Genomic DNA, 26,463 nt, shown 5'->3' on the forward strand with positions numbered 1-26,463 from the left:
TATTATATATATATTATATATATATATATATATATATATATATATATATATATATATATATATATATATATATATATATATATATATATATATATGTGTGTGTATGTTTGTGCAGAAATTGCAAAACAGTCTTCCAGATAGTTGTGGTTGATGTACCTGGCAAATATAACTACACTCATAATTCATATTCACCTTGTAAATGATCCAAATATTTAAAAATTATTTCCTTTTTCTCTGTAATAATAAAACAGTACATGTATGGGACCTGTTATCCAGAATGCTCGGGACCTGGGGTTTTCCGGATAACTGATCTTTCCGTAATTTGGATCTTCATGCCTTAAGTCAACTAGAAATTTATTTAAACATTAAATAAACCCAATAGGCTGGTTTTGCTTCCAATAAAGGTTTAATTATATCTTAGTTGGGATCAAGTACAAGCTACTGTTTTATTATTACACAGAAAAAGGAAATCATTTTAAAAAATGTGGATTATCTGGATGAAATGGAGTCTATGGGAGACAGCCATTCCGTAATTCGGAGCTTTCTGGATATCGGGTTTCCGGATAAGGGATCCTATACCTGTACCTTGTACTTGATCCAAACTAAGATATAATTAATCCTTAATGGATTTAATTATCATTAAAATTATTTTCTAGTAGACTTGAGGAATATACAAATGATGGAAAGAATGTTATCCGGAAAACCGCAGGTCCCGAGCATTCTTTATAATAGGTCCCATACCTGAACACCCTAAACATACTAGGGATGCACCGAATCCACTTTTTTGGATTCGGCCGAACCCCCAAATCCTTTGCAAAAGATTCGGCTGAATACCCCATATGCAAATTAGGGGTGGGAAGGGGAAAAAAATTACTTTCTTGTTTTGTGACAAAAAGACACGTGATTTTCCTCCCCGCACCTAATTTACATATGCAAATTAGGATTCGGTTCGGCTGGGCAGAAGGACTAGGCCGAATCCTGCTGAAAAAGGCTGAATCCCTAACCGAATCCTGGATTCGGTGCATTCCTAAAACATACCGAATCTAATAATGAGCTTGATACCAAATATGCAACCTTGGTTTTATTGTTAAGGGATCTGCTATAACTATATTTTCCTCTAAGATTTTTATTTTAATGGCTTTCAAGGATAAACTCATCTGCTGCCAGGATTAGGGTAATAGCAAAACATGGCACTATTAATCCTTTCCATTTAACAATAATTTGTGTTTCGGGTTTCACTTTATATAGGATGGCTTATTAGCTCAGCTTGATGAAAGCAAGACTAAAAATTGAAAAACGTCATATGGTGCTTTAGGTATTGATAAAGGTAGCTTTGTAATCCATTTGAATTTGTCAGCGCCCAGAATAACAACCTTTTATAACCAAGGGCCGTTTTCCGAGGTTGAGACTTTTTTTGATATTCATTTTTTTTGTATACTCGGCTGCCCCTGTCTAATTTCCAGAGCTGACATTAATGCAGCCTCTTGTAATAAATGGGAACTCCTGTTTCCCGATAAAAAATAAGATAGACACAGAAAGATTATTGTGGAGAGTTGGGGAGGCCACTGGCCATTTGTTCAGCTCCACACAGATGCCTATTTATCACTTCAGTGCTGTACAGTGACTGACACATCCATCACATATAACCAGCTCTAATCAATAGATTATATTTCTGGCAGCCTCTTGAAATGATAGCAAGATAAAGATTAGTAGAAGTGTTACACGTCTGTGTTCCGAGCATTCAGTCATACTGTTTCTGCAGTGTACATGATTGCTGTGAGTTATTGCTGAGACCTGACCTTCGAGTTAAAGACGTGACTGCTAAGAGACTGCTCCCTAATAGCCATATAAAATTATCAATTATATTAATTGTTGGAGGGATTATGGATTTGTTTAAATAAAGAACTGGTAGTTAGTTAGTGCTTATTTTGAGCCATTTTATACTTAAACCTTCAAGTATATGAGATCCAATGTAAATTTAATTTAAATAGAGATTTAAGGGGGTTGTTCACCTTTGAATTAACTGTTAGTATGATGTAGAGAGTGATATTCTGAGACAATTTGCAATCGGTTTGCATTTTTATTTTTTGTGTTTTTTTTTATTCAGCAGCTCCAGTTTGCAATTTCAGCAATCTGGTTGCTAGGGTCCAACCATGCACTGATTTGAATAAGAGACTGGAATATGAAAAGGAGAGGGCCTGAATAGAAAGTTAAAGGGATACTGTCATGGGAAAAAAAAAATTCCAAAATTAATCAGTTAATAGTGCTGCTTCGGCAGAATTCTGCACTGAAATCCATTTCTCAAAAGAGCAAACAGATTTTTTTACATTCAATTTTGAAATTTGACATGGGGCTAGACATATTGTCAATTTCCCAGCTGCCCCAAGTCATGTGACTTGTGCTCTGATAAACTTCAATCACTCTTTACTGCGGAGTGATATCACCCCCCTCCCTTTCCCCCCCGCATTAGCCAAACAAAAGAACAATGGGAAGGTAACCAGATAACAGCTCCCTAACATAAGATAACAGCTGCCTAAGATCTAAGTACAACACTTAATAGTAAAAACCCATGTCCCACTGAGACATATTCAGTTACATTGAGAAGGAAAAACAGCAGCCTGCCAGAAAGCATTTCTCTCCTAAAGTGCAGGCACAAGTCACATGACCAGGGGCAGCTGGGAAATTGACAAAATGTCTAGCCCCAGGTCAGATTTCAAAATTGAATATAAAAAAATCTGTCTGCTCTTTTGAGAAATGGATTTCAGTGCAGAATTCTGCTGGAGCAGCACTATTAACTGATTCATTTTGAAAAAACATTTTTTTCCCATGACAGTATCCCTTTAAGTAATAAAAAGTAGCAGTGGCAGCCTTACAGAACATTTGTTTTTTTGATGGGGTCAGTGACCCCCCATTTGAAAGTCAGAAGAAAAAGGCAAATAATTCAAAAACTATAAAAAAAATTGGCAATTCTATAACATACTTGAAGTTAACCACCCCTTTAAGTCTCAGAATGACCTTGTGATTTGGAGTTATTGACTGTTCATTCATTTTGTCATTGACGTTTACGTTGAAACACAGAGGCCTGGTATAGTTTATATACATAACATTCCTTCTCTCTATGCATCTCTGTGGTCGGGAACGGCTAGATTTCTGAAGATTTCTCTATATACATCATTTGTACAATGCGCCACATTTTCTGATATTAAAGCATGCAGTTCCATTGCTCTCTTTAGAGAATATAGGTATCCGATCTGTTATCCAGAAAGCTTCGAATTATAGAAAGGTCATCTCCCATAGACTCCATTTTAACAAAATAATACAAATGTTTAAAAAAAACATTTTTTCTCTGTAATCATTAAACAGTACCTTGAACTTGATCCAAACTAAAATATATTGATCCTTATTGGGTTAACTAAAATATAATAATCCTTATTGGAAGCAAATGGGCCTATTTAATTAACATGAATTCAAATACGAGATAATCGTTGTGAAAAATGGTTTTTAAGGTAGTAGGTAGAATCCATTAACTATGAGTCAAGTATTAAGGGGCCATGGGGCTCGGTGCATTTTTTGTTAATTGCTTTTGCAGTGCCATAGGGGTTCCCTGCATTCACAACATGACAATTAAGATTGAATTGATATCATGTTCCAAAGTGGGTCTGTACAAAGGGGCCACTGATCAACAGATTCTCCAACAAACCAGTCAGCTAAGGTTCTTTGCAAACACAGCAGTTCTCTCAAGTCAAGTTTTTCCAACGAGTCCATACCTCCCAGGTTGCCATATCATTTCCCATTCTCATTTTTATTATGTAATTAAATCAAAGGAATGGAAGATTAATAGAAGAGTGTATTATTCCTAATGCTGAAGTGTACACTCTTACTTATACTTCTGTTAGTGTACATTGGCTGTTTGCTTTCACATTGTGTCACAGGTAATCTCTAGTGATTTACGGGAAGGCTTACACTGGACACACATTGGTCTTTACGAATACTTGTCTGATGGCCCATTGGCTCAAGAGTTTGGTGTTGTGCAGTTTGGTAATATAAATTGCTGAATTCCTATGATGTAACTAATAGGGTTGCAGGCCAGCAGGACCCAGTACTGTTTTTGATTATGTGACTATTCTATACAATATGTGCAATCTTCTTGAAACATTGCAAGATCAACTTAAATAGTTATGCCTCTTTGTTCCCTTCCAACCCGCTGTCCTGCAATCTGAAAGAAAACTTTTTGCAAATCTGCCGTTAAACATTTATCACAGCTCCTCGCCTGATTTGGTGCATTTGATTTTACAAGAGTGATAAAATCACTGCTTACAAAAACATTCCTGAGAGTTGGTTGGGCAAACAAGGGGTGTTACTGCACTGACTCTCATTACTTTGTTTTCTAGCACTGGGGCCACATGTAAGACAGACTTGTCCAAAGTGTTTCAGACACACGAAGCTTTTTTCTGTTAAAGGACAGGATATCCTCTTTTCCTATAGTTTTAATTAAGAATTATGCATGGTCAAAAAAAAAACAGCAGTCCACTCAGAAGCCATCTGTATAAACAAACCCCTTCCCATATCCTTTGTTAGGCTTTCAGATAAGAAACAGCTCATTATACCAAGACTCTTAGCACACTGATGTTTGCCTTGACCATTTCATAAGAACAAGAAATATGAGACTTTTAGTGGCAGATTTATTAAGGGTCGAAGTGAAAATTCAAATTTTCAAATATTTTTTTTGGTCACAATTCTGAAGTTTAAATCATAAATTATCCAAATTCAATTCGAGTTTTAATTTGAATTTCAAGATTTATCATACTCTGGCCCCTTAAGAACTCAAATTTGACTAATCGCTACCCTAAACCTGCCGAATTGCTGTATAAGTCAATGGGAGAGGTCCAGGCATCAATTTGGTGATGTTTGCAGCCTTCCTTGAATCAAGCTTTTTAAATCAAATTTCAATTTGAATTTTCATGTTTATTCAATTTGTTTGAGCTGAAAAAATTAGATTTTATAAAGAAAATTCGATTGGTCAAATTTAAAAAACTCACACGAATTCTAAATTCAACCCTTGATAAATGTACCTCTTCATTTCAATAGTTTTTTCTATTTGAGTTTTTGCCCTATTAAGTGCAAAAGTAATAATAACAAAAAACAGAGATATGTCTTAACTAAAACAATAGGCAAATGTATATTCAGCACACGCCCTATTTATTGAACTCAAGTTGAATAAGGAAGTATAGTGAATTTGTGTTTTTGTAATAGTAAGCCAGTATTTAGTAGCATTGTCAAAAGGTAGGGCTTTAGGAGGCCTTGAAATTCTCCAAAAAAAAGAGAAAAGTCTGGTAGTATATTGAAAACCCTACTTACAAATACTTAAATAATTTATTTGTGTTCACAATAAAACTCAGGCTGGATTCTGTTGCTGGCTCTACAGCTATGGTTGCAAAAGTCGTGGTATAATAGAGCATTTGGGTTTAAAACATGGGCTGTAGTTATGGACGGATTTATTTGGCAGGTGCAAATTTGCGGCGAATTTCCTTGTTTCACAGCCGGCAAATAAATTTGCGAGTTTGCACCGAAAATTCACCGGTGTCAATTTTTTTTTGACGCTACCGACAGTTCTGACGCCGGTGACAGTTCTGACACTGGCGACAATTAAATGGACGCCCATTGACTTTAATGTGCGTCAAAAGTCGAATTGTCGCCGGCTTCAATATTCGCGTTTCACAAATTTTCTGCGAATTTCGCAGGGAATTAGCGGGACAAATTCGTCCATCACTAATGGGCTGTAATCCTACAAAGGACTTTACTCTTACTAAGAAGATTCAGTGTGACTCGTGGAGATACTCATTTAGATCTTTGTCTAGTCAACCATATAAGATGCGTCATAATGAAGCCTATAGACAAGTATTTTATATAGACACAGCATTTTGCTTACTGACCTTTGTCTAAATTAACATTTCTTAAAACATAACATTTTCTTGGCATTAACTATGTTTTCATTACTTACTGCCTCTGCTTTAAATTATTCACCACATTAATTGTGATGCTGTCAATATTAAACACAATTTAAAAGAAAATTCCCCCAGCTAGTTCAAGAGCACTGAGAAATGTATCTGTTATTTTTATCTACTTAATCAAACATGACAAAATGACACGCTCGTTTGTAGGCTGTCTAGATGATGGGACAACATATGTGCAATTGCACAGGGTAAATGGAAATGGCAACAGGAGAAAATTTCCTCTCTAAATTTCTGCTCCAGTAATTTATTATTGTTCAATCATTGTTCTGAATCCGAGAACTAATACGGCATAAAGCTTAGAATTTATAACCAACTTACTGCAAGATTACTCCACAATTTCAGTAGAATTTATCCTTTTTATTTCTTTTTAAATGAAATACCTAACACGGGTCCCGTATGTCTGACATTCTAAAGGCAACACAGCATGAACAATCATTTTTCCTTAATACAGGAATCTTACATTTGTGTGAACTCTCCTAACATCTGTTGGCAGCACAATTATATTTCACATATATATGTGTATACACTTTTACGAACATCACATATGCACCCTCAAACAAACATACATTTGAGTCAAGTCAGTGCATTCATTTTTAATGCAAAAAATTCAGTCAATTCACTTTATATTTGCTAATTTGCAAAATCAAATCTGGGAAACACAAAATAAATTTCAGCTGAGTGAAACGTTCCAAATTCAATGTTAATGCTGTTGGACAGCAGTTTTATGATATTGAACCTGGATTTTTTTTTTTTTTATGGAACAAAATTCCAATGATTTGGACAGATCCAAATCCTGCAAAAAATGTTAGGATTCTGCTGAATTTGTTTGGGAGAACAAATCCAAATCCTGCACAAAATATTAGAATTACACCAAATCCTGCACAAAATATTACAGTTCTACCAAATCCTGCATTAATTAAAGTCTTCAAAATAATACTCTGTTGAGATTTGCAGACACAAATAAATACACAATGGCAAAACTTGAAACAAAAACCAACCTGCAAAATTGATGATAAATTACACAATAATATTTAGTAAATAATATTTTTTTGCTTTATATGAAGATCTGCAAACTCTGCCTTATAAAGATCTACATGCAAATCAAAGCAATATTATCTTGTAGCTAAATGCAACATTTAAAATAATTTCCAGGGGGACCCTGTAGCTGGGCCTTTACAGTACACACATCATTTAAGTATAATTGCACCTAGCAAATGTATTTGCCCATCACTAATTATTTGTACAGTTGTCCAGTTCCAAAATCTAAAGGTGGCCTTACACAGAGAGATCCGCTCGTTTGGCGATGTCGCCAAAAGAGTGGATCTCTCCCCGATATGCCCACCTTTGAGTGGGCAATATCGGGCTGATCCGATCGTGGGCCCTAGGGCCTAACGATTGGATCCTAACGATGGGTTACAGGCGGTCAGATTGTGGGACCGCATCAACGAACAGATGCGGCCGCGATCTGACGGGATTTTTAGTCCTGTCCGATCAACATCTGGCCGACTTTCGGCCAGATATCGATCGGGGAAGCCTGTCAGAGGGCCCCATACACGGGCCAATAAGCTGCCGACTCGGTCTGTCGGCAGCTTTTATCGGCCCGTGTATGGCCACCTTTAGGCAGTGATCCCAAACCAGTGGCTCTTGAGCAACATGTTGCTCACCAACCCCTTGGATATTGGTCCCAGTGGCCTTAAATCAAGTGCTTCTATTTGAATTACTGGCTTAAATGCAAGTTTTACTTTTATAAAAACCATGTGTACTGCCAAACAGAGCCTCCTGTGGGCTGCCAGTCCATATAGGAGCTACCAATAGCCAACCTCAGTTCTTATTTGGCATTCCCAGGAACTTTTTACCTGCTTATGTTGCTCTCCAAATTTTTTTTACATTTGAATATGGCTCACTGGTAAAAAAAAAAGGTTGGGGACCTCTGATCTAAGGGTATGTCCAGGGATAGCCCATTAAACTCCCTGCCCATTTTCTACTAATTTCTACTAATTGGCCCAGCTTTCTATCGTTTCAATAAAATAATAACATTCCTTGCATTATCCATATAATTGTAATTTTTTCCTTGTTAGAATTTAAGTACTACATGCAAAAACGAACTAAATCAATGGCCAACACAGTGCAAAGCCAACTATGCGCACAAGCACTTAAATGTTGGATGTGATTTGTGAAAAGAAATTACATCTCTGTGACAACAAAATAACACGGAGTGTAGACTCAGCTTTTATAGTACTCTATTCCTGCCAACAGATTTATGGAAATTCTGAAATGTGTTCTGCCTGTTTCATTGATCCTTCAATTTATTTAAGGTATGCACCGAATCCAGGATTTGGCTAGGTATTCAGCCGGGATTTGGCCTTCTTCAGCAGGATTCGGATTTGGCCAAATCCTCACTCCTGGCTGAACCGAATCTGAATCCTTAATCTGATCTTTAATCATGTGACTTTTTGTCACAAAGCAAGGAAGTAGAACATTTTTGAGCCGCGTGCTGCTTCCCGCCCTCCTTTACAAATGCAAATTAGGGTTCGGATTCGGTTTGGTATTCACAAAAGATTCGGGGTTTGGCCAAATCCAAAATATTGGATTCGGTGTATCCCCTAACTTTTTTTTTCATTTTATCTTTACTATCACTTCCCCACCATCCCCCATAAGATAATCACAGTTATAAGCTCTAAACAAAGCTCTACTCAATTATACTTTACTCTTTAACATGATCTACATCTCAGCCTTAGAATTAAGGATGAGTTTATTGTGCAGGTGGTTTACCTGGGCTGGGAGGCAACTGCCTTCTTCACCAACAATCTTTCTGTAGAACCATAGAGGAGGCATCAATTGTGGACCAGATATATCAAATGTACATTTTGTTCTTTTAAGCAACAACCACATTTTTTTAATAGACAGATTACATTTTTTACACAAGGCTTTTGTTAAATAGATGTGTATATCACCCCTTTAACATTTAACACTTAAGGATTCCTATACTAAAGAATATTTGAAAAACTAGTATATTAAATATGCTTCTCAGACACAAGGATGTAAATGTTAGTTTCCCTTTATAATACCAACTAGACGGTTTGCGTCAGGCACTTTGCAGAACAAAATTAAATGGAGAATTTTGACAGGCCATGCTGTGCATATTTCTTTAACTGTTTGTCATATTTGTTGCAGGGGTGATTCGTGAAAGTTATCTCAAAGGTCACGATCAACTTGTTCCTGTTACCCTTTTGGCCATTGCTGTTATTCTTGCTTTTGTCATGGGTGCAGTCTTCTCTGGAATTATTGTATACTGTATCTGTGACCATCGTCGAAGGGATGTTGATGTTGTCCAAAGGAAGGACAAAGATCTGAGTCGTTCACGCAGAGGTTCTATGGCAAGTGTGACCAAACTAAGTGGACTCTTCAGTGACAATCAGTCCAAAGAGTCAAAGCCAGAGGCTATCCTTGCGCCTTTGATGCATAATGGGAAACTTGCTACACCTAGTACAACTGCTAAAATGTTAATTAAAGCTGAGCAACATCATCTTGATCTTGCAGCTTTACCAACTCCTGAGTCCACACCAACTTTGCAACAAAAGAGAAAACCCAGTAGGGGCAGCAGAGATTGGGAAAGAAACCAAAATATTATCAATGCATGTACAAAAGACATGTCTGCTATGTCATCCCCAGTAATCCCAACTGATTTGCCACTTCATGCATCACCAAGTCATATCCCCAGTGTTGTTGTCCTGCCTATAACCCAGCAAGGTTATCAACATGAGTATGTGGACCAGCCAAAACTAACAGAGGTGGCTCAAATATCAATTGAAAACCAGAGTTCCACTCTAGAATACAAAACAATTAAGGAACACCTTGCCAGTAAAAGTCCAAACCACGGTGTAAATTTGGTGGAAAATCTAGACAGTATTCCACCAAAGGTACCACAAAGAGAAGCCTCTTTAGGTCCTCCAAGTTCTTCAGTGTCTCAAAATGGAATGGGCAAACGTATAGACATACACGCATCTGCTTATAGTGTGGATTACAAGAGAAACTATCCAACAAACTCTCTCTCAAGAACTCACCAGACATCACTCAAAAGAAATAACACAAATTCTTCCAATTCTTCTCATCTCTCCAGACATCAGAGTTTTGGTAGAGGGGACAACCCACCTCCTGCTCCACAAAGAGTAGACTCTATACATTTCAGTGCTGCTCAAGGGCAAGCAGTGACTTTAACAAGGCAGCCTAGTATCAATGCCTATAACTCTCTCCCAAGATCTGGTGTGAAACGCACACCATCTATAAAACCAGATGTACCACCTAAACCCACATTTTCACCACTGTCATCATCCATTACGTCCAATGATGCATGTACATAATTGTGGTAGGAAGGTACAACACCAGCTAAGCAGACTTTGCCATTTTGAGCCAGTGTACTACAATTTTACTCAATGATCTCAGATTTTCAAGAAGGCTATATTGTTAAGCTAAGGACTCTTTGGAATTGAAAGTGAACTATTTTCTTATGAAGCAATGTGATGTACGGTTTACATTTACAACTGCAGGACTCTCACACGATCTGGACAGTTGTTACTGTTGATAAACACAAACATCACGACCAATGAGCCAAAAGCACAACGATGAATGTCGAATGCCGATTCACCTCCTGAAATTCAAGGACTGGTATAGGATGGTGAAGATAACAAGGAGGAGAATTGACTTCAGAGACCTGTTAACTCAAAATTAATAATGGCAGAAGTTTACTATGTGCAGATACTGTGAAATGCCCATCAGTGTTACAGCCACTTGGTTAACCGATGAATGCCGAACTGGGCACAGCTACATGATATCTCTGCTACTCTTCTCTTGTCAGTAAATAACATGTGACCATTAACAATAGTAACTTCAATTATTTATTGTTCATTTTGTCTTTCCTAAGGAAATGACTGTCCTGCAAATCATTCTCTGAGCAGCTCTGCAGACAAAAAGACAATGAACTTGATTCCTATTTAACATGATACTGCTAACTGGAGTAGTTGAGCTCTTTTTGTTACAATTTTTCCCAATAAATTGGCCGAGGAAATAATTTGGGCTGGCATTGCAAACTTTTTTTTTTATGTTTTAATTTACCTTTCTCTTCAATTTCATTCCTTTCCTTGGCTACCACTATGTTTTATCTTAAATTCAGTTCTGGGAATGAGTATGTGACTTGCTGTTCTAGAATATGTTGCAGATTCATCCAGGTCTGAAAGGATTCAAAGGGGAATATTTATTTTCATTAATTTGAAGAATTCATTGGCTGGTCCTTTGATTTTTTTTTTTTTGTAGGCAGCAAGTGTTAGAACATCCCTATAGTTAATCTAGGACTTCTCTGCACAGACCATAGTTGTAAACATGGCTTTGTCAGTAGTGATTCTTTTTTGTGAAGAAGGCACCAGCTGATGTTGTGCCGTTCCATCTCCTGTTTGCATGTAGTTTGGTAATCAATCCAGCAATGATGTGAACTCCGTAATATGCCAGCTTTTAAATCATCCATATTAATTATGGTCTTATCTCACAGAACCTTCATAGAATTCCTTCTGTGAAGAACATTTCTTCCACATGTAAATTTGTGCCTTACACCCTCAGTTGTGTGTACGTGTGAACTGTAGTTCTTATAAATCCACCCTTCAGACAGCTATTTATTTGCCTTTCTATCCTTTTACCCTACCACTGAATGTAGTTCTTGCCAGATATTAGGATTAAGAATGTAGCAAGCATATATAGCTCCATGGTTCCTCTCCAAACATCTGGCAGCACTACAAGCTGTACTTTATGTAATCCTTCTGGATGTGCCAATTCTGTCTCTAAACCACTCTTGTATCATGCTAGCAGTATGTGCACTATTGTGAGTGGCATTTCCCCTCCTACGCTCTCCTTTTTACTAAACCATATCATTACAGTATGGTGATTAGCATCAACTAATGTACTGTCTTATTGTTGGGTGTTATCACTGGATGTAAAATGGATTTAGATTGGCTGATTTCCAATGGAAAAGCCCTTATCAAGTCTGTCAATGATTTCTTTACGGAATGCGATTGGCCAGCTTCCGTAATAAATACCCTTCCAATTACAATACCTTACACTCCATATGTATGTACAGTCTGGGATGAATTGTTTACAGCAGGCTGGCTCCTGCTATGATTGAATTTTGGTTGGTTGGTATTACAAAAAAAAAATCCCATTTGTCATTCAATGATTTTACTTTTATTTTTAATATCCCCTTAATTTCTTTATACTGAATCTTTTTTTAAAAAAATGAACATACCATTTCTTTTACAAGAAAAAAAAAATTTAAATTATTTTTTTTTCTAATCATTTGAATCAAATAAATAAAAGAAAATCCACTATGTGATTTTAAGAAAATCAGTATGGAAGTGTATAACAAGGGTGGTTGCAGATCATTGTGTTTCTACTTATTTTTTGTCATCCTTCTTTAAAAACATTTTGTGTTCTTTGGTGAGAGTTATCCTTCTAGTTTTCAACACATAAAACACAATAAGATATGCTCACCAGGGCTTGCCTCCTAACAGTAAGTGGCCACTGTAGACTTTATTTACTGTATGAACACTGCTGTATATGATGCCTTTCAATGTTGAACTATTGCTGTAAGACCCTGCAAGAGTTTGTTTTTTTAAATAGTTGAAAAGTAAATGTGTGTGACACTAAACAAAAGTTCCATATGAGATAAAGTTCCCGCCATAGAATATTTCTAAGGTGCTAAGTACTTTAGGGTATTGGGGAATGATTAAGACAGAGTGAAGACCATATGTGATACTTGCCATTTTTCCAAAGCAGAAATTTTGTGAAAAAGGAAGATAAGTAGTGGTCATAGAAGATAAAATCTGGTGGGGCATCACTGCATTCTGGACTGTATGGCATAAACCAAAAGTTCTTATTTATATGAAAATGATGTTTTCCAAAAATTACATTCCAACCTCAAAGGGTCAACTGTGGTCTAACCGAAAGATTAAAGCATTTTTAACCCACAGTGCCTGTACAGGGATGTCCCTGGAACAATAGCACTCTTTTTGAGAGAAGGGATTGTCCTTCAACAGTAGGAAGGTCACAGGTTGGGCCTTCAGCTGCCAAAATAATCCCTAACAAATACGTTCTCAAACTCTTGCAGTGCCTTACCTCTTTAGGTCCATAATTGCAACACAAAGTGGCATAAGAAAAAAAATCAAACCTTACTGTTACAGAAATGTTATTTATTCATAATTCTTATGGTTCGATTGCTATTGAATGGCAGAATAGGGAACAATGCGAGAAGGTCCTGTTTCAATGGCATCTGCTGCACACAGCCACATTATTCATTTTGGTCCAAAAATAAGCATGGCTATGTCTGTTTTTTTTATTGGCCATAGAAAGACACCAAAACATGCCTAATTCTCCATGGGCTAAGGCATGGATCCTATAACTACACTTCTGAAGTTTTCTGATATGATTATCTGCTTGTTTAGAACTTACGGGGATCCTTGTATAACACAATCTAGGATATGAGCCTACATACTGTATAATCGTATTAATGACTGGCAGTATGCACTTGAAATAGCAGTCTCTCGGTGCCTTTCCATCAACTGTTGCCCCCTCACCATCCTCATGGATTTATCCAAATGCAGACGCACGCCTTGGCCCTCCTGGAAACTGGATCCCAGGTGCTCAGCAAATAGGGTATCGGCAACCCAACCCTTGCTTTAAATTTATTTAGTGCGGCATGCAACGTTTCGGGGACAACCCCTTTAAAAAGGGGTTTAAAAATGCTTGATAAAGGGGTTGTCCCTGAAACGTTGCATGGCATGCTAAATAAATTTAAAGGGTTTCACCCTGCCAGCATTACCTGTGTCCCCTCACCATCCTCCCCATTCTTAGATCCGAAAGCTCAGGCACTGGTGATTTGTTTGTCTTGTGAATGGAAATTTTCCAGCACTATACTAGGTTGGTTCATAAAATTCAATTAAAAGTAATAACAATTGCAACAGCCTGTTTACATTCGTTACTGCCATTACAGCATTGCTTTGATGTACTTCTCTCTTGAACCAAGAATGACATAAGTGTGTTATAACAAAATACATTAAGCAGCGTTCTTATTATCTTCAGTACTTTTAATATTTAACAGTTCCTTTGGTCATTTTTGATTCCAGACTTGTATCCATAAACCTACATGTGCCTTTCCTTTCCACCCTTGCTATACACTGACGGATAGTTGGAAACAGAATCTGACTTCTAATTGTGTACTGTTGTAAAATATTGTGATGTCATAAACTTTTTTCTTCACCTTCACGTCCCTTAACATCTGATTCACAAATTAATGTATGTTGTACAAAAAAAAAATTTGAAAACGGGATAAAATTCTTTATTACATAAGGTAATAAAACAGACTGTTCAAAATTTTGTTTTTGGCTTTTGTGTGTTAACTGCTAAATTATTTTTTCCTGAAAATCCAAAATGAACGGTATAAGAGCTACAAAAGTTAGTTATAATAGTTGGGAAAATGGAAATAGTTTTGTTATGCAACGTGTAGGAGAAACATTGTACACTTGTTCACAAAACATTTTGTAATTAAAAAAAAAATTAAATCACATATTTGTATCACTGTTCATGACCTTCTTTTTTTATTTTGGGTCTGATGATCTTCATGCATTTAAAATGCACTGTGTGTCATAAAATAACATAAAATAAACCGTGTGTCACTATGTGGCTCTCTTTGAAAAGATCTCATGCACTTGCAATAAGTCTTTTCCCCCTCTATAAGCACATTATATGCTGCCATACTTACATTACTTAATAGTTTAACTTGCTCATATAGGACCAGCAACACTTATTAAAATAAAAATGCACCGAAATGCATTTGAAGTCTGCATTTTGGAAATCATCATATCTAAAGGCATTATACTTGTAAATAATTTGGCAATTGGTCTTGATTATGTATTAGCAATAATATTTAGAGCATACCTCCCAACTGTCCCTTTTTCGGAGGGACAGTCCCTCTTTTGACAGCTCAACCTGCAGTCCCTCATTTGTACTGGAAAGTCCCTATTTTCTCTGCACTGAACAGCCCGAAAAATAAACAAAGTTTCTAACTTAATTGGCTTTTAGCAGAGAGCACAGAACAGCTAACAGGTGCAAATAAGATACTTTGTAACACAAAAAACTGTTTAGATAAGGAGAAATATTTTCAAACTTTCATTACCTGCCAAATTTTGTAAAATGAACATGGTAATTATGTGGGTGTGGCCACAGAAAGGGCATGGTCAAAAATTGTCGCTGTTCTACGTGCGAAAAAAAAAATGTTGTCCTTCTTTTTACTTCCAAAATGTTGGGAGGTATGTTAGAGATCACGTAAATTATGGCTGAATACCAGTGCTAATAGAAAATTAATTGACATGAGCATTTTTAATGCTACTGTTCCTTTAGCCTTTTTGCTTACAGTGGCAAGGGTGGTGCCGCATTGCAAATACTCAGTTCCCAATGGAGTGAAATATCCAGAAACTGAGGATCTGACCTCAGGAGGGAAATGGTTTATTTGATAAGGGCACTGTGTCTTAAATGCCCATAGTATTCTTTCTGTATATCATTTGCAGTTAGTTATGGGGTGGGAATTGCAACATTGCCTGCCTCAACTAAAATAAGCCAGAAATTCCTTTATATAGACTAGTGACATCTGTGTACTGTATATAAAGGTCTTTTGGTAATGCCAAAAACGAACTCTAATATATACAATATAGTTCTAATAAATACCTGTACATTAGACACTGCCACAACTACTGAAGTATATTTAAGGAACCTTATTATTTGGATACACTGAAATACTTCTAGAATACAGAAAATGGCAGCTTTCTTTGCAACAATTGAGCACTAGTTAAAGGCTTGAGTTCCACTACGTGTATAACTGTAAACTCTACTCCAGATATGAGTAGCAATGTAGCCCATACCGACTCCATTTCTTTAGCATTGCCTCCTTCCCTTTAATCTTCACATTATATTCCTTCTCTATTCTTCAGTTATCAAAAACGTTTATATAATTGTGATTTAAGAGGAGGAACATCATAATGTGGCTTGTGGCTGCAATGGAGGTTTGAAATAAAGGGGGAGCAAATAGTAGCTCAACCCTGTGTGCTTATTTAACAAGGTACTGGGATGGCATAATCATATATATTTATATATATACATAGCTATACATATGGAATGGAGGCGCACTCTGGTAACACATGCCTGGGTGCCCAAGAGATATCATACAAAAAAAAAAGATTGGCACTCCTCAGTTCTTATTGACATCACATATCAGCTCTGTGTCTCCCGTTTTTAGTTTATATAAGCCCTTGGTTAAGTTATTTCTGTATCCACTAACCTTCCTTGTCTCTCATTTTCTTACCATGCATACTGCAATTCAAATTGTTCATGTGCCGTGGATGTGATCTATTTGAAGTAAGAAATACTAAAAATATAGTGAAGTAAGGATTGGTTGCAAACAGTAGTGATAATAGAACAATGGAAAACGTTCTAGTTGGACACGTGCTGTTAGTTGAGTATCATAGGTTTTTGTCCTTGGCCTTTTGGTTTTTTAATATGCTCATTTATTGTAAATACTGTCTCTGGTTTTCCCAAGGATACTAGGGATACTCGTCCAAATGGCACACACATGAACAGTAACGTGCATTAGTTTTGATGCTTTATATTCAGATCTCCGTAAACATTTCAGGGGCAATGTCCCTTCTCCAAGTGCTCTTGAGAGCTCTGCACGTTGCTGTTCATGTTAGTGCCATTTGGATTATGGTTTATTGGAGATATACTGTACATTTTCTCTATGAGCACCAAATAGAGCACCACTTGCATGTCAATATGTTTTAGATTTATGACTACATGTAGACTACATGCATGGACTTTTTAAATTCTTTAAAACAATAAGTCCATGCATGATTTTCCATGTAGAATGTTTCCACTTTACAGGTCAATTAGAATATATTGGAGAACTGAGCAGCAAATTGGAAAATTAGTTTTAAGGTTGATAAATACAAGGTTATGCATTTGGATCTAAAATTAATGCTAGATTCTCATGTGCTGGGGGCCTCCTTAATAAGAAGGATTTGGTGGTTATTGTGGATAAAAGACTGTGCAACACTAAGCAGTGTCTGATAAAGCTATAAACAAAGTGCTAGTTCTCTCTTGTATAAAAACAGTATTGTCTTGAAAGAATAAAGTCCTCATTGATTTCACATTCTGCCAACAATAACATGTTGAAATGCAGAGACCTGCTCTATTGGTCAGTATTTTTATGTAAACTGCAAGTTTGAGGTATACAACATACTATTGTGCAGTACTATGGAATATGGAGCTTTAAAAATAGGTGTTATTAATCAAAGCAGCAAATATTTTGCAAATGTGTCACAGTTACACACTTTTGCAACCAAGTTACTTTTGTGTAGGAATAGGGCAGTGTATTTCCTGGTACTCATGGCCGTGTTGCTCTCCTTTCTGTTGCAAAGCAGCAGTCCTGGAATGCTTTATAGTTTCAATTAAGCTTTATAACAAGAGTATTGTGTTAAGGGAATCGGGTGATTGCTGTGCCTGTGCCATACACCTGTTATCATAGGAAGGGATTGAAAACTGAATGGATTGGATGGATATCTTGCTTAACAAGAAGCTGTATATAAAAGCAGAAAAACTGTGAGGTTTTAAAAGGCGATATGGTGACACAATTGTTTGCTTTGGGTCTGGCAAATTGGGATGTTTCTCTTCACCACTTAAGTGTGATGCAACATGGTATATTTAAATATGCAGTTAATTTGACTGCCAAAATGTGTTACTTAAATAGAAAAATAGATGGTTGCCAATTTTCTAGAGGTGTTATTGCTGTACAGTCATAAACTGTCTGATTATATAGAACATTTCTCATCACTGTGGAACATGACCGAGGAAGTCAGCCAGACACTGAATATCACACAAAGGAATAGTTGCAAATGGCAAAGGGCATTGTTTTTAACAAGTGTACCAGATGTTGCTCTCAAAACTATCAACTTAGTATCATAATTTTCTCACATCCATCAGAAGGGCGAGAGACGGACACTAAGAATAAGCCTTCTCCATACACGTTGTTCTCAATACTGATTTTCTCTTAAATGACACACTGCATCCAACTTATTAAGAGGCCATCACCATGTAATACATATATATATATATATTGTACATACAGAGTATATGTTATAGTATATACGGCCACAGTTCTACTCATTTCAAATCGTCTCTTAACGGTCCCTACCGAAAGCACAGTAGTAGGAGGACAGCCAATCAGTGTCCTGCATTCACAGAAGTAAAGAACAGGCTTCAGTTCCCTATCAGGTCAGCCTAGCTGCTGACTGATTCCTATCCTACAATACAGTAGGATAATACAGGTAAAGGAGGCAACACGAAGTGGAACAGATAGGCAGGATGGTTTTGCAGAAATTTTCAATATGTCAGCCCAAAAAACGGCTTTTCACAGCACATTCTTGTTTTTCATACAATTGTCTTGATTCAATTCAGTGAGGAAAAAGGTTTATCACATAAAACTCATAGGGGTATATTTATCAAAGAGTCAAGTTAGAAGTTGCCGCAGTCCTCTAGATTTAAATTCCGCCACTCTCCATTCTTTTCTATGGGATTTTTAAAAGCGTATTTGTCAATGGGTGAAAGTGAAAGATCAGCCTTTGATAAATACACTTTTCAAAATCACATCGCAAGAAATGTGCCATTTAATATGAGAGATTTTGACTCAATAGTTCTGTCGAGCTATAAAAATGACATTTAAATAGAGATGTCGCGAACTGTTCGCCGGCGAACTTGTTCGCGCGAACATCGGGTGTTCGCGCTCGCCGGAAGTTCGCGAACGTCGCGCGACGTTCGCCATTTTGGGTTCGCCATTGTTGGCGCTTTTTTTTGCCCTCTCACCCCAGACCAGCAGGTACATGGCAGCCAATCAGGAAGCTCTCCCCTGGACCACTCCCCTTCCCTATAAAAACCGAAGCCCTGCAGCGTTTTTTCACTCTGCCTGTGTGTGCTGAAGAGATAGTGTAGGGAGAGAGCTGCTGCCTGTTAGTGATTTCAGGGACAGTTGAAAGTTTGCTGGCTAGTAATCGTTTTGATACTGCTCTGTTATTGGAGGGACAGAAGTCTGCAGGGGTTTGAGGGACATTTTAGCTTAGGTAGCTTTGCTGGCTAGTAATCTACCTTCTACTGCAGTGCTCTGTATGTAGCTGCAGTGGGCAGCTGTCCTGCTTCTGATCTCATCTGCTGACTGCTGCAATAACAGTAGTCCTTGTAAGGACTGCTTTTATTTATTTTTTTGTTGTTTTACTACTACTACTACTACTACTACTATAAGAGCCCAGTGCTATTAGTCTAGCAGTGTTGGGGAGTGGGACTGGTGTGCTAATCTGCTGCTCCTAGTAGTTCAGCAGCACCAACTTTAATTTTTTTTTTTTAATATTCATTTTTTTTTATTTTACTTTTTTTTATTTTACTACCGCTGTAGTAGTGTATAAGTTGACCTTTTAGGCATTATTTGCCCTGTAGGCATTATTTGCACACTGTTTTCTTCAACCCGCCATCGAGCTGTGTGACCTTGTTCCCATTCTGTCTAAATATCCATAATATTACCGTCTCCAGAAAAAACACCGGAGTCACTTTTTTCAAGCAGCATTCATATATTTTACGTAATCCGTATCCACCGCTGTAGTAGTGTATACGTTGGCCTTGTAGGCATTATTTGCACACTGTTTTCTTCAACCCGCCATCGAGCTGTGTGACCTTGTTCCCATTCTGTCTAAATATCCATAATATTACCGTCTCCAGAAAAAACACCGGAGTCACTTTTTTCAAGCAGCATTCACATATTTTACGTAATCCGTATCCACCGCTGTAGTAGTGTATACGTTGACCTTGTAGGCATTGTTTGCCCAGTTTTTTTGGCCACAGCCACTGAAGCACAGAGGCCAGAAAAAATATGCCATATAAATGCTGAAAATAGTCATTTTTTGCCATACGTTGACTCAACGTATATGGCAAAAAATGACTATTTTCAGCATTTACGTGACATATTTTTTCTGGCAACTGTGCTTCAGTGGCTGCAACCAAAAAAACTGGGCAAACAATGTCTACAAGGTCAACGTATGGCGAAAAATTACTATTTTCAGCATTTATATGGCATATTTTTTCTGGCAACTGTGCTTCAGTGGCTGCGTCCAAAAAAACTGGGCAAACAATGTCTACAAGGTCAACGTATGGCGAAAAATGACTATTTTCAGCATTTATATGGCATATTTTTTCTGGCAACTGTGCTTCAGTGGCTGCGTCCAAAAAAACTGGGCAAACAATGCCTACAAGGTCAACGTATGGCAGTTGTTTAAAGAGAACAGTAGATTACTAGCCAGCAAAGCTACCTAAGCTAAAATGTCCCTCAAATCCCTGCAGACTTCTGTCCCTCCAATACAGAGCAGTATCAAGCAGATTACTAGCCAGCAAACTTACTATCATCTGTCCCTGAAATCACTAACAGCTCTCCCCCTACACTATCTCTTCCAAGCACACACAGGCAGATTTTTCAGATACATTTTTGCCCTTGATCCCCCTCTGGCATGCCACTGTCCAGGTCGTTGCACCCTTTAAACAACTTTAAAATCATTTTTCTGGCCAGAAATGTCTTTTCTAGATGTTAAAGTTCGCCTTCCCATTGAAGTCTATGGGGTTCGCGAACCGTTCGCGAACCGCTCGCATTTTTGCGCAAGTTCGCGAATATGTTCGCGAACTTTTTTTCCGACGTTCGCTACATCCCTACATTTAAATGCTGACAAAACCCCTTCATTTCTTGGTGTTACTGGTCCTTTAACAATGATTACCAATCAGAACTGTACTGTTCTGGTTCAACAGCACATGAGAAAGAAATCTAAAGATATCCGTAAAGAGGTGCTTATACAGGATTGATAACACCGAATAATAAGAGCTGATTTAAAGAGACCTAAAGTAAATGAGAGCAAAGCATTTCATATAAATTAGGAATATTTCTGTTTACGTATAGTCACAACAGGCAGTCTTTTTTTTTTAAAGGGTCCTGAACTACTACATTGAGGTCATGCTTTATAAAAAATGTATCCATTTTAATATGAATCCTTTTAACAAATATTAATTCTACAAACATATCTTATTATGAGGAATATTAATATTAATAATTGCTTATTTCAATGGCTTAAAGCTCCTATTAATTATCATAAAAATGAGATATAGTAAAAATTAGCTCACACATATAGCTATAGTCAGTCTAAATGAATTATGTATAATTTAGCTGCCATAAACATGCTCGGAGGCTTTCAGCTTTTTTCTGTAATACATTATGTGCTCATATGAAAGAATGGAATATAACAAATTTTGACTCCGCTGTTGTCTGTAAAAACCAGGAAATCAGGATTATGGAACATGGAAAAAAGAAGGTAAACAAATATGACAGGAACGCCTATAAAAGCCAATTACTGTATGTAAAGCCGATGTACTTCTGTTATGTCTGGTTCATGGCACATTCATAGTAAATGAAGCTTACTTTAAAATCCAAACAGGTACTTATATTGTAAAATAAAGACTATATATGCACTTAAACAAAAAAAGATCCACTTGCAGTATGCTTTCTTACTGGGGCTTACTTAAGGCTCTTTGGGGGAGGTGTTAAAAAGGATATCGGTAAATATGGTTGAATTTATAATTAACGTCCCTTACATAGACCCAAAAAGCAGGAGAGAAGAGAAAATACTGCATTTTTGTATATTTGTTCTACTATACTATATGGGAAATAACCCAAACACGGCAAATGCTTGGGAAATATTCATTTATGTAAAAGCAGATACAGTACGGAAATAATCCCCAATAAATTAAGACCTATATTGCAGTATTCCAAGGAGAATATTCATTTCTATTACTTATTAGTCTAGTGTCTGCTTTTCTATATGATGTAGAACCACTGTGTTTTAATAGTAAAGTAGAGGTTTAGTTTCTCTTCATACTAAAAGTCTTTGCTTGCTACAGGGGTCACTGATTTTTTATAAAAGATCTCTTCTACATCTTTCAGTTTTACTATGTAGATGACAATTTTGCTTATAAAATGTATTATCTTATTCTGCTCTTTTTTCTTCAAAAAAAGATCTCTTCATCCTTTCTCTTTAAATTCTTGAGCATGATCACACAGATGCTTTTAATACCCCTTGAAGCTCTTATGTGGCATATACAAGGTATAAAGGACAAACCTGCTTACAAAGAAAGCCACATGTGACCTGTAAGGTATGTAAATGCCTTCTGCTTCACTTCCTTCCTTTTTTTAATATTATAAGGACTTGTGCATGAATCTACACTGGGCACGTTATTCCTCTCTAATGTCTTTTGGATTGACTCTATGCATGAAGCCTTTCCTTGTATTCAATGAGCATGAGTAATGTAACAGCTGTGTCTTATTCTAAAGCTGGCCATAGACGTTCAGATTTACCTTCATATCGGACAAAGGATTGTTCGTTGCAATCTCCCGAGCTGACACTAACATTCAGATCAAATAGTAGTAAAGTGACAGATGATGTTCTACACCTAACCGCAATCATTCAAAAGTTATCTCCCACTGATATCATCAGATCGGCAATACATGCAGAGATATTATCGGTAGCCAACAGAAATTTTCTAACCTGTCTGATCATCTGAACGACCCAACGCCATGAGACCAAAAATGTCGGGACACTCCACCCATGGCCCAAAATCGTACAAAACTATCAAATCTTTGCTTCTATGGCCAGCTTAACCTGCTTCTTTATAGATAAGCCAGAGTTACAACTCCAAGTCCATTCCATAGTAAATTGATGATTCTGATCTTTGTAGCTTAGCAGTACTAGAAAGAAACAAGCCCACCAATAGTCTTCTCCCTATCTGTCTGCCCACTTTCCATCTTAATCTCTGATGATTTCTGTTGGGAAAAAAAAACATTCTAATATTAACTAAGAAATCCTCTAGCCGAATTTAAACTTTAATTACACAAAGTTCCAATTCTTTTCAATAAAGGAGCTTGTATAAAATAGACAAAAAGGAACACCAAGAACACCAAGAGCCCCAATAGTGTAATATGTTTTTACAGGGAGTAATGGTAGAGTAAACAAGTTAATACTCACAAACCAGGGTTACCGATAGGCAACCACTGTATAGGCAGGTGGGGAGATTATCCTGACCCCACTCAGGAATAAAACGTCGCTCTCTGTAGAAGAAGAAAAAGGGAATGATACCCCTCCATTCGGGGTGGACTCGATATAGTAGTAAGACAAAACAGAGGCGCCAAAAGGATAAAAAATAGCTAAAAGCACTTAAAAACCCAATGGGTAATTCAGAGGAGGTAGTAATGAACTTACCTCCTCCAAGCAGACACCAACGAAAGTGGTAATTTTCAGTAATAGTTTATTCAGAAAACTGTTTTGTGAATAAACTATTATTGAAAATTACCACTTTCGTTGGTGTCTGCTTGGAGGAGGTAAGTTCATTACTACCTCCTCTGAATTACCCATTGGGTTTTTAAGTGCTTTTAGCTATTTTTTATCCTTTTGGCGCCTCTGTTTTGTCTTACTACTACTTTTTCAATAAAGGAGCTCATTAGCGTATTATAACTGAATTTATAGATTACAGATTTTTGGACAAAATCATCAGACTGTTCTAATCACACTGAAAACATTTATTTAATATCAAATAGGTTTGCTTTATTGCTGTTATTTCAGATGAACAGTTATTTAAGAAAAAGTTTAAACTGCCCTTCTTGAGAATGTTGGCAGTAGTGGCTAGTGGATAGCTAGAGTCTGACTGTGATTGCTCCTGTAATTTAATTATCATTCTCTCCAAAGAGGCTTTACTTGTTACTTGTCTTTTCTCCAACTACCTGGCCCAACATCCGTCATCTCTTCAAAGTCTGTGATGGTTCTAACAACCTATTTCCTCTACAACTGACCATTCTCCTCCTTTTCAAAGCAGCCTTATATCCAACTTCTCTCCAGAGCCTGATCGTTACTACCCTAACAACCTGACATGTCTACAGCCTAACCTTTTCTCCAAAGCCTTATTTTCTCTACTTCAACAGCCTGCCTGCTGATGCTCCTTAAAGGTGGGGGAAATATTTGATTTATTTTGCAAAGTACATTTGAAAGCATTTGTTCACACCTGTTTTCACCTTCTAAATACTTTCATGTACATAGCACACCTTCTTGAAGGTGAATGCTGGGTCTGGAATACAGTAGCAAACACCCAGACTAATATAAAGCCAATAAATAAATATTTAAAATATGAGCTTAAACACATAACATATATTCTGAAATTTACCACCCATTTCATTCACTGTATGCAAAATCTTGCACCCCAAAATTCTCTACTATCTTGTTACTTTCAAACCTGCCAGTACCTTTTATGAACAAGTACAGTGTGTCCCGTCACCAGGCAGTCTCCCAATCATGTCTTGCTCATTAATTTGTCTCCTGGCTTTCAGCCAAAATACATTTGCCGCAGTACAACGGAAAAAAAACTTCAGAAATACAGCTACAACATTGCTATTATTGGTTAAAATGGTATAATTTATATGCTGTATTATGAATACACTGACATAAACTGCTTTAAAGTAAAGTGCATCAGTCTTAGACTGTGATGGCAGAACAAAGGTGTAAATGCACCAGGATTTGAAATACAACAAAATAGGAACAGATGCAGTACTGTTCAGTTAAATATGCTGTAATTTGCTCTTAAATTTTAAAAATTGTAGTGTGCCAACATTGGACAGTATAGTATATGCAGTTAAATGCTCCAGAATTTGAGCTGCATTAACAGTAGGGTCATTTGTACTAGAGAAGCAAACTATCATGTTTATTCTATTGATTGATGCCATAGTATTTATCTTAGATCCTGAAGGGTTTTTTGAGCCTCCACTGCCTTCATTAATTTCATCTGCAAAGTTTAATAGACTGCTCTCAGGTGTTTTCAGCTCATTCTTACAAATGTGTTCAGCATTTAACAAGACAGTATCTCCAGGTGCTCAGTTCCCAGCTTCATCCAATTAAATTACCTTTACTAAGGTTTTATCATGAGGTCTCACTCTTGGTACAGCCCTTCTGTGGTGGGGCCACACTTGACCAGTTCTTACCCTTCTGACCAGGTCCAGACTGAGAATTAAAATAGGCCCTGCACAGAGGCCCAATCAGCCCACATAGAGGCCAAAACAGCCCCCCACCAGCCCACTAAATACTAACTTTTTATGGGACCTTATAGCAGCCCCCTGGCATTTGCCAGAACCCACAGATTGCCAGTTTGGGCCTGCTTCTGACGTTCAGCTCTTCCTGGGAGCTGATATCTAAACAAATCCCACCGTTAAACAATATTCACCTTCTGTTTAGTCAATAACATATAAAGATTTTCAGCACTAGTGTATGCAAGGCACACTACCTATGTTAACAGGGACATGTGGACCTTGCAGTCTATGAACACAAACTTTCAACTAACCCTTGTGACTCTACAGAATGTGATCATCAATATACCCTCAACCAAGTTTCTCCCTGATGGTTGTATTCTTATTTGTGTGGTATATGTAGATAGACAAATTTGTAGAGCTACCCGTTATACCTCTGTTGCCTCTATCCGGCAGTCGGCTTGAAACATCCAGAGCTGTCTTGGGTAGTAATTTAGTAAGAGTAGAAGCAAGATGCATCACAGTTAGAAATTACAGGTGCCGCACCTACCTCCTGTCTTGGGCTTAGGTTAGTCTTTCCAATTAGAACATAGGGTTATGTGAACTAATATTCCTGTTATATGAAACTTGATACATATCCCAGGTGTGAGGGCTTTGCCTTCTAAACCTCTAGAGCAGTGAAAAGTCCCTTATTCCTAGTGCAGACGCTTAGATTGCTCCCTAGCTAGTTAGGTCACTGCAGCATAATTAACTGGCGTCTCTGTATTCTTTTGTCAGCAATAAGTAAGGGCTGAGAATCCTTTCTTAGCATATTATTATTCAATATTATCCACCTCCTACCTGTGTTACATATACACATGCTGGTACCTGCCACAGATAAACTGCATGCACCTGCAAAACAAAAAAAAAACTGCATCTCACAATACTAATAAGTACACATGGTTAATAAAGTCCATGGTGATTTCTTTAAAAGCCCCTTTTCATTAAAAAAAGTATATTTTCATAGAGTGCATTTGAGTTTACATTGTTTGCAAGAAAAGCAAGCATGTGAAAGAAATAAGATCGCTGCCTTTATTTGTGCTGTTTTTTACTTAATGCAAAATTCTAGTCCTGAATATTAAAAAATCTAAATTAATCTTTGGGGTTTTTTTTTTTTTCAAAATATTGCTAGGCAAGCCAGAATAAATGTCTCGGAACTCTAGTGTGTACTGTGAAGGC

The 26,463-nt window shown here is 37.2% G+C and overlaps 1 protein-coding gene across 5 annotated transcripts in view; it reads left to right on the forward strand.

Annotated features, from left to right (window-relative positions):
• sema6a.L (semaphorin 6A L homeolog) overlaps positions 1-26,463 on the forward strand; it is a 134,088-nt gene that overhangs the window by 100,880 nt on the left and 6,745 nt on the right. For 4 of the 5 annotated variants that reach the window (XM_041568308.1, XM_041568307.1, XM_018264264.2 and 1 more), the window contains one exon: positions 9,189-14,635. The exons of the other annotated variant lie outside the window; for it this stretch is intronic. In XM_041568308.1, coding sequence (XP_041424242.1) covers positions 9,189-10,375 — 1,187 coding nt within the window. In that variant the 3' untranslated portion in view covers positions 10,376-14,635. Of the gene's footprint in view, positions 1-9,188; positions 14,636-26,463 lie in introns of those variants that run through there. 5 annotated transcript variants of the gene reach the window in all.

The sequence above is a fragment of the Xenopus laevis genome, chromosome 1L, assembly GCF_017654675.1.
Source record: "Xenopus laevis strain J_2021 chromosome 1L, Xenopus_laevis_v10.1, whole genome shotgun sequence".
NCBI lineage: Eukaryota > Metazoa > Chordata > Amphibia > Anura > Pipidae > Xenopus > Xenopus laevis.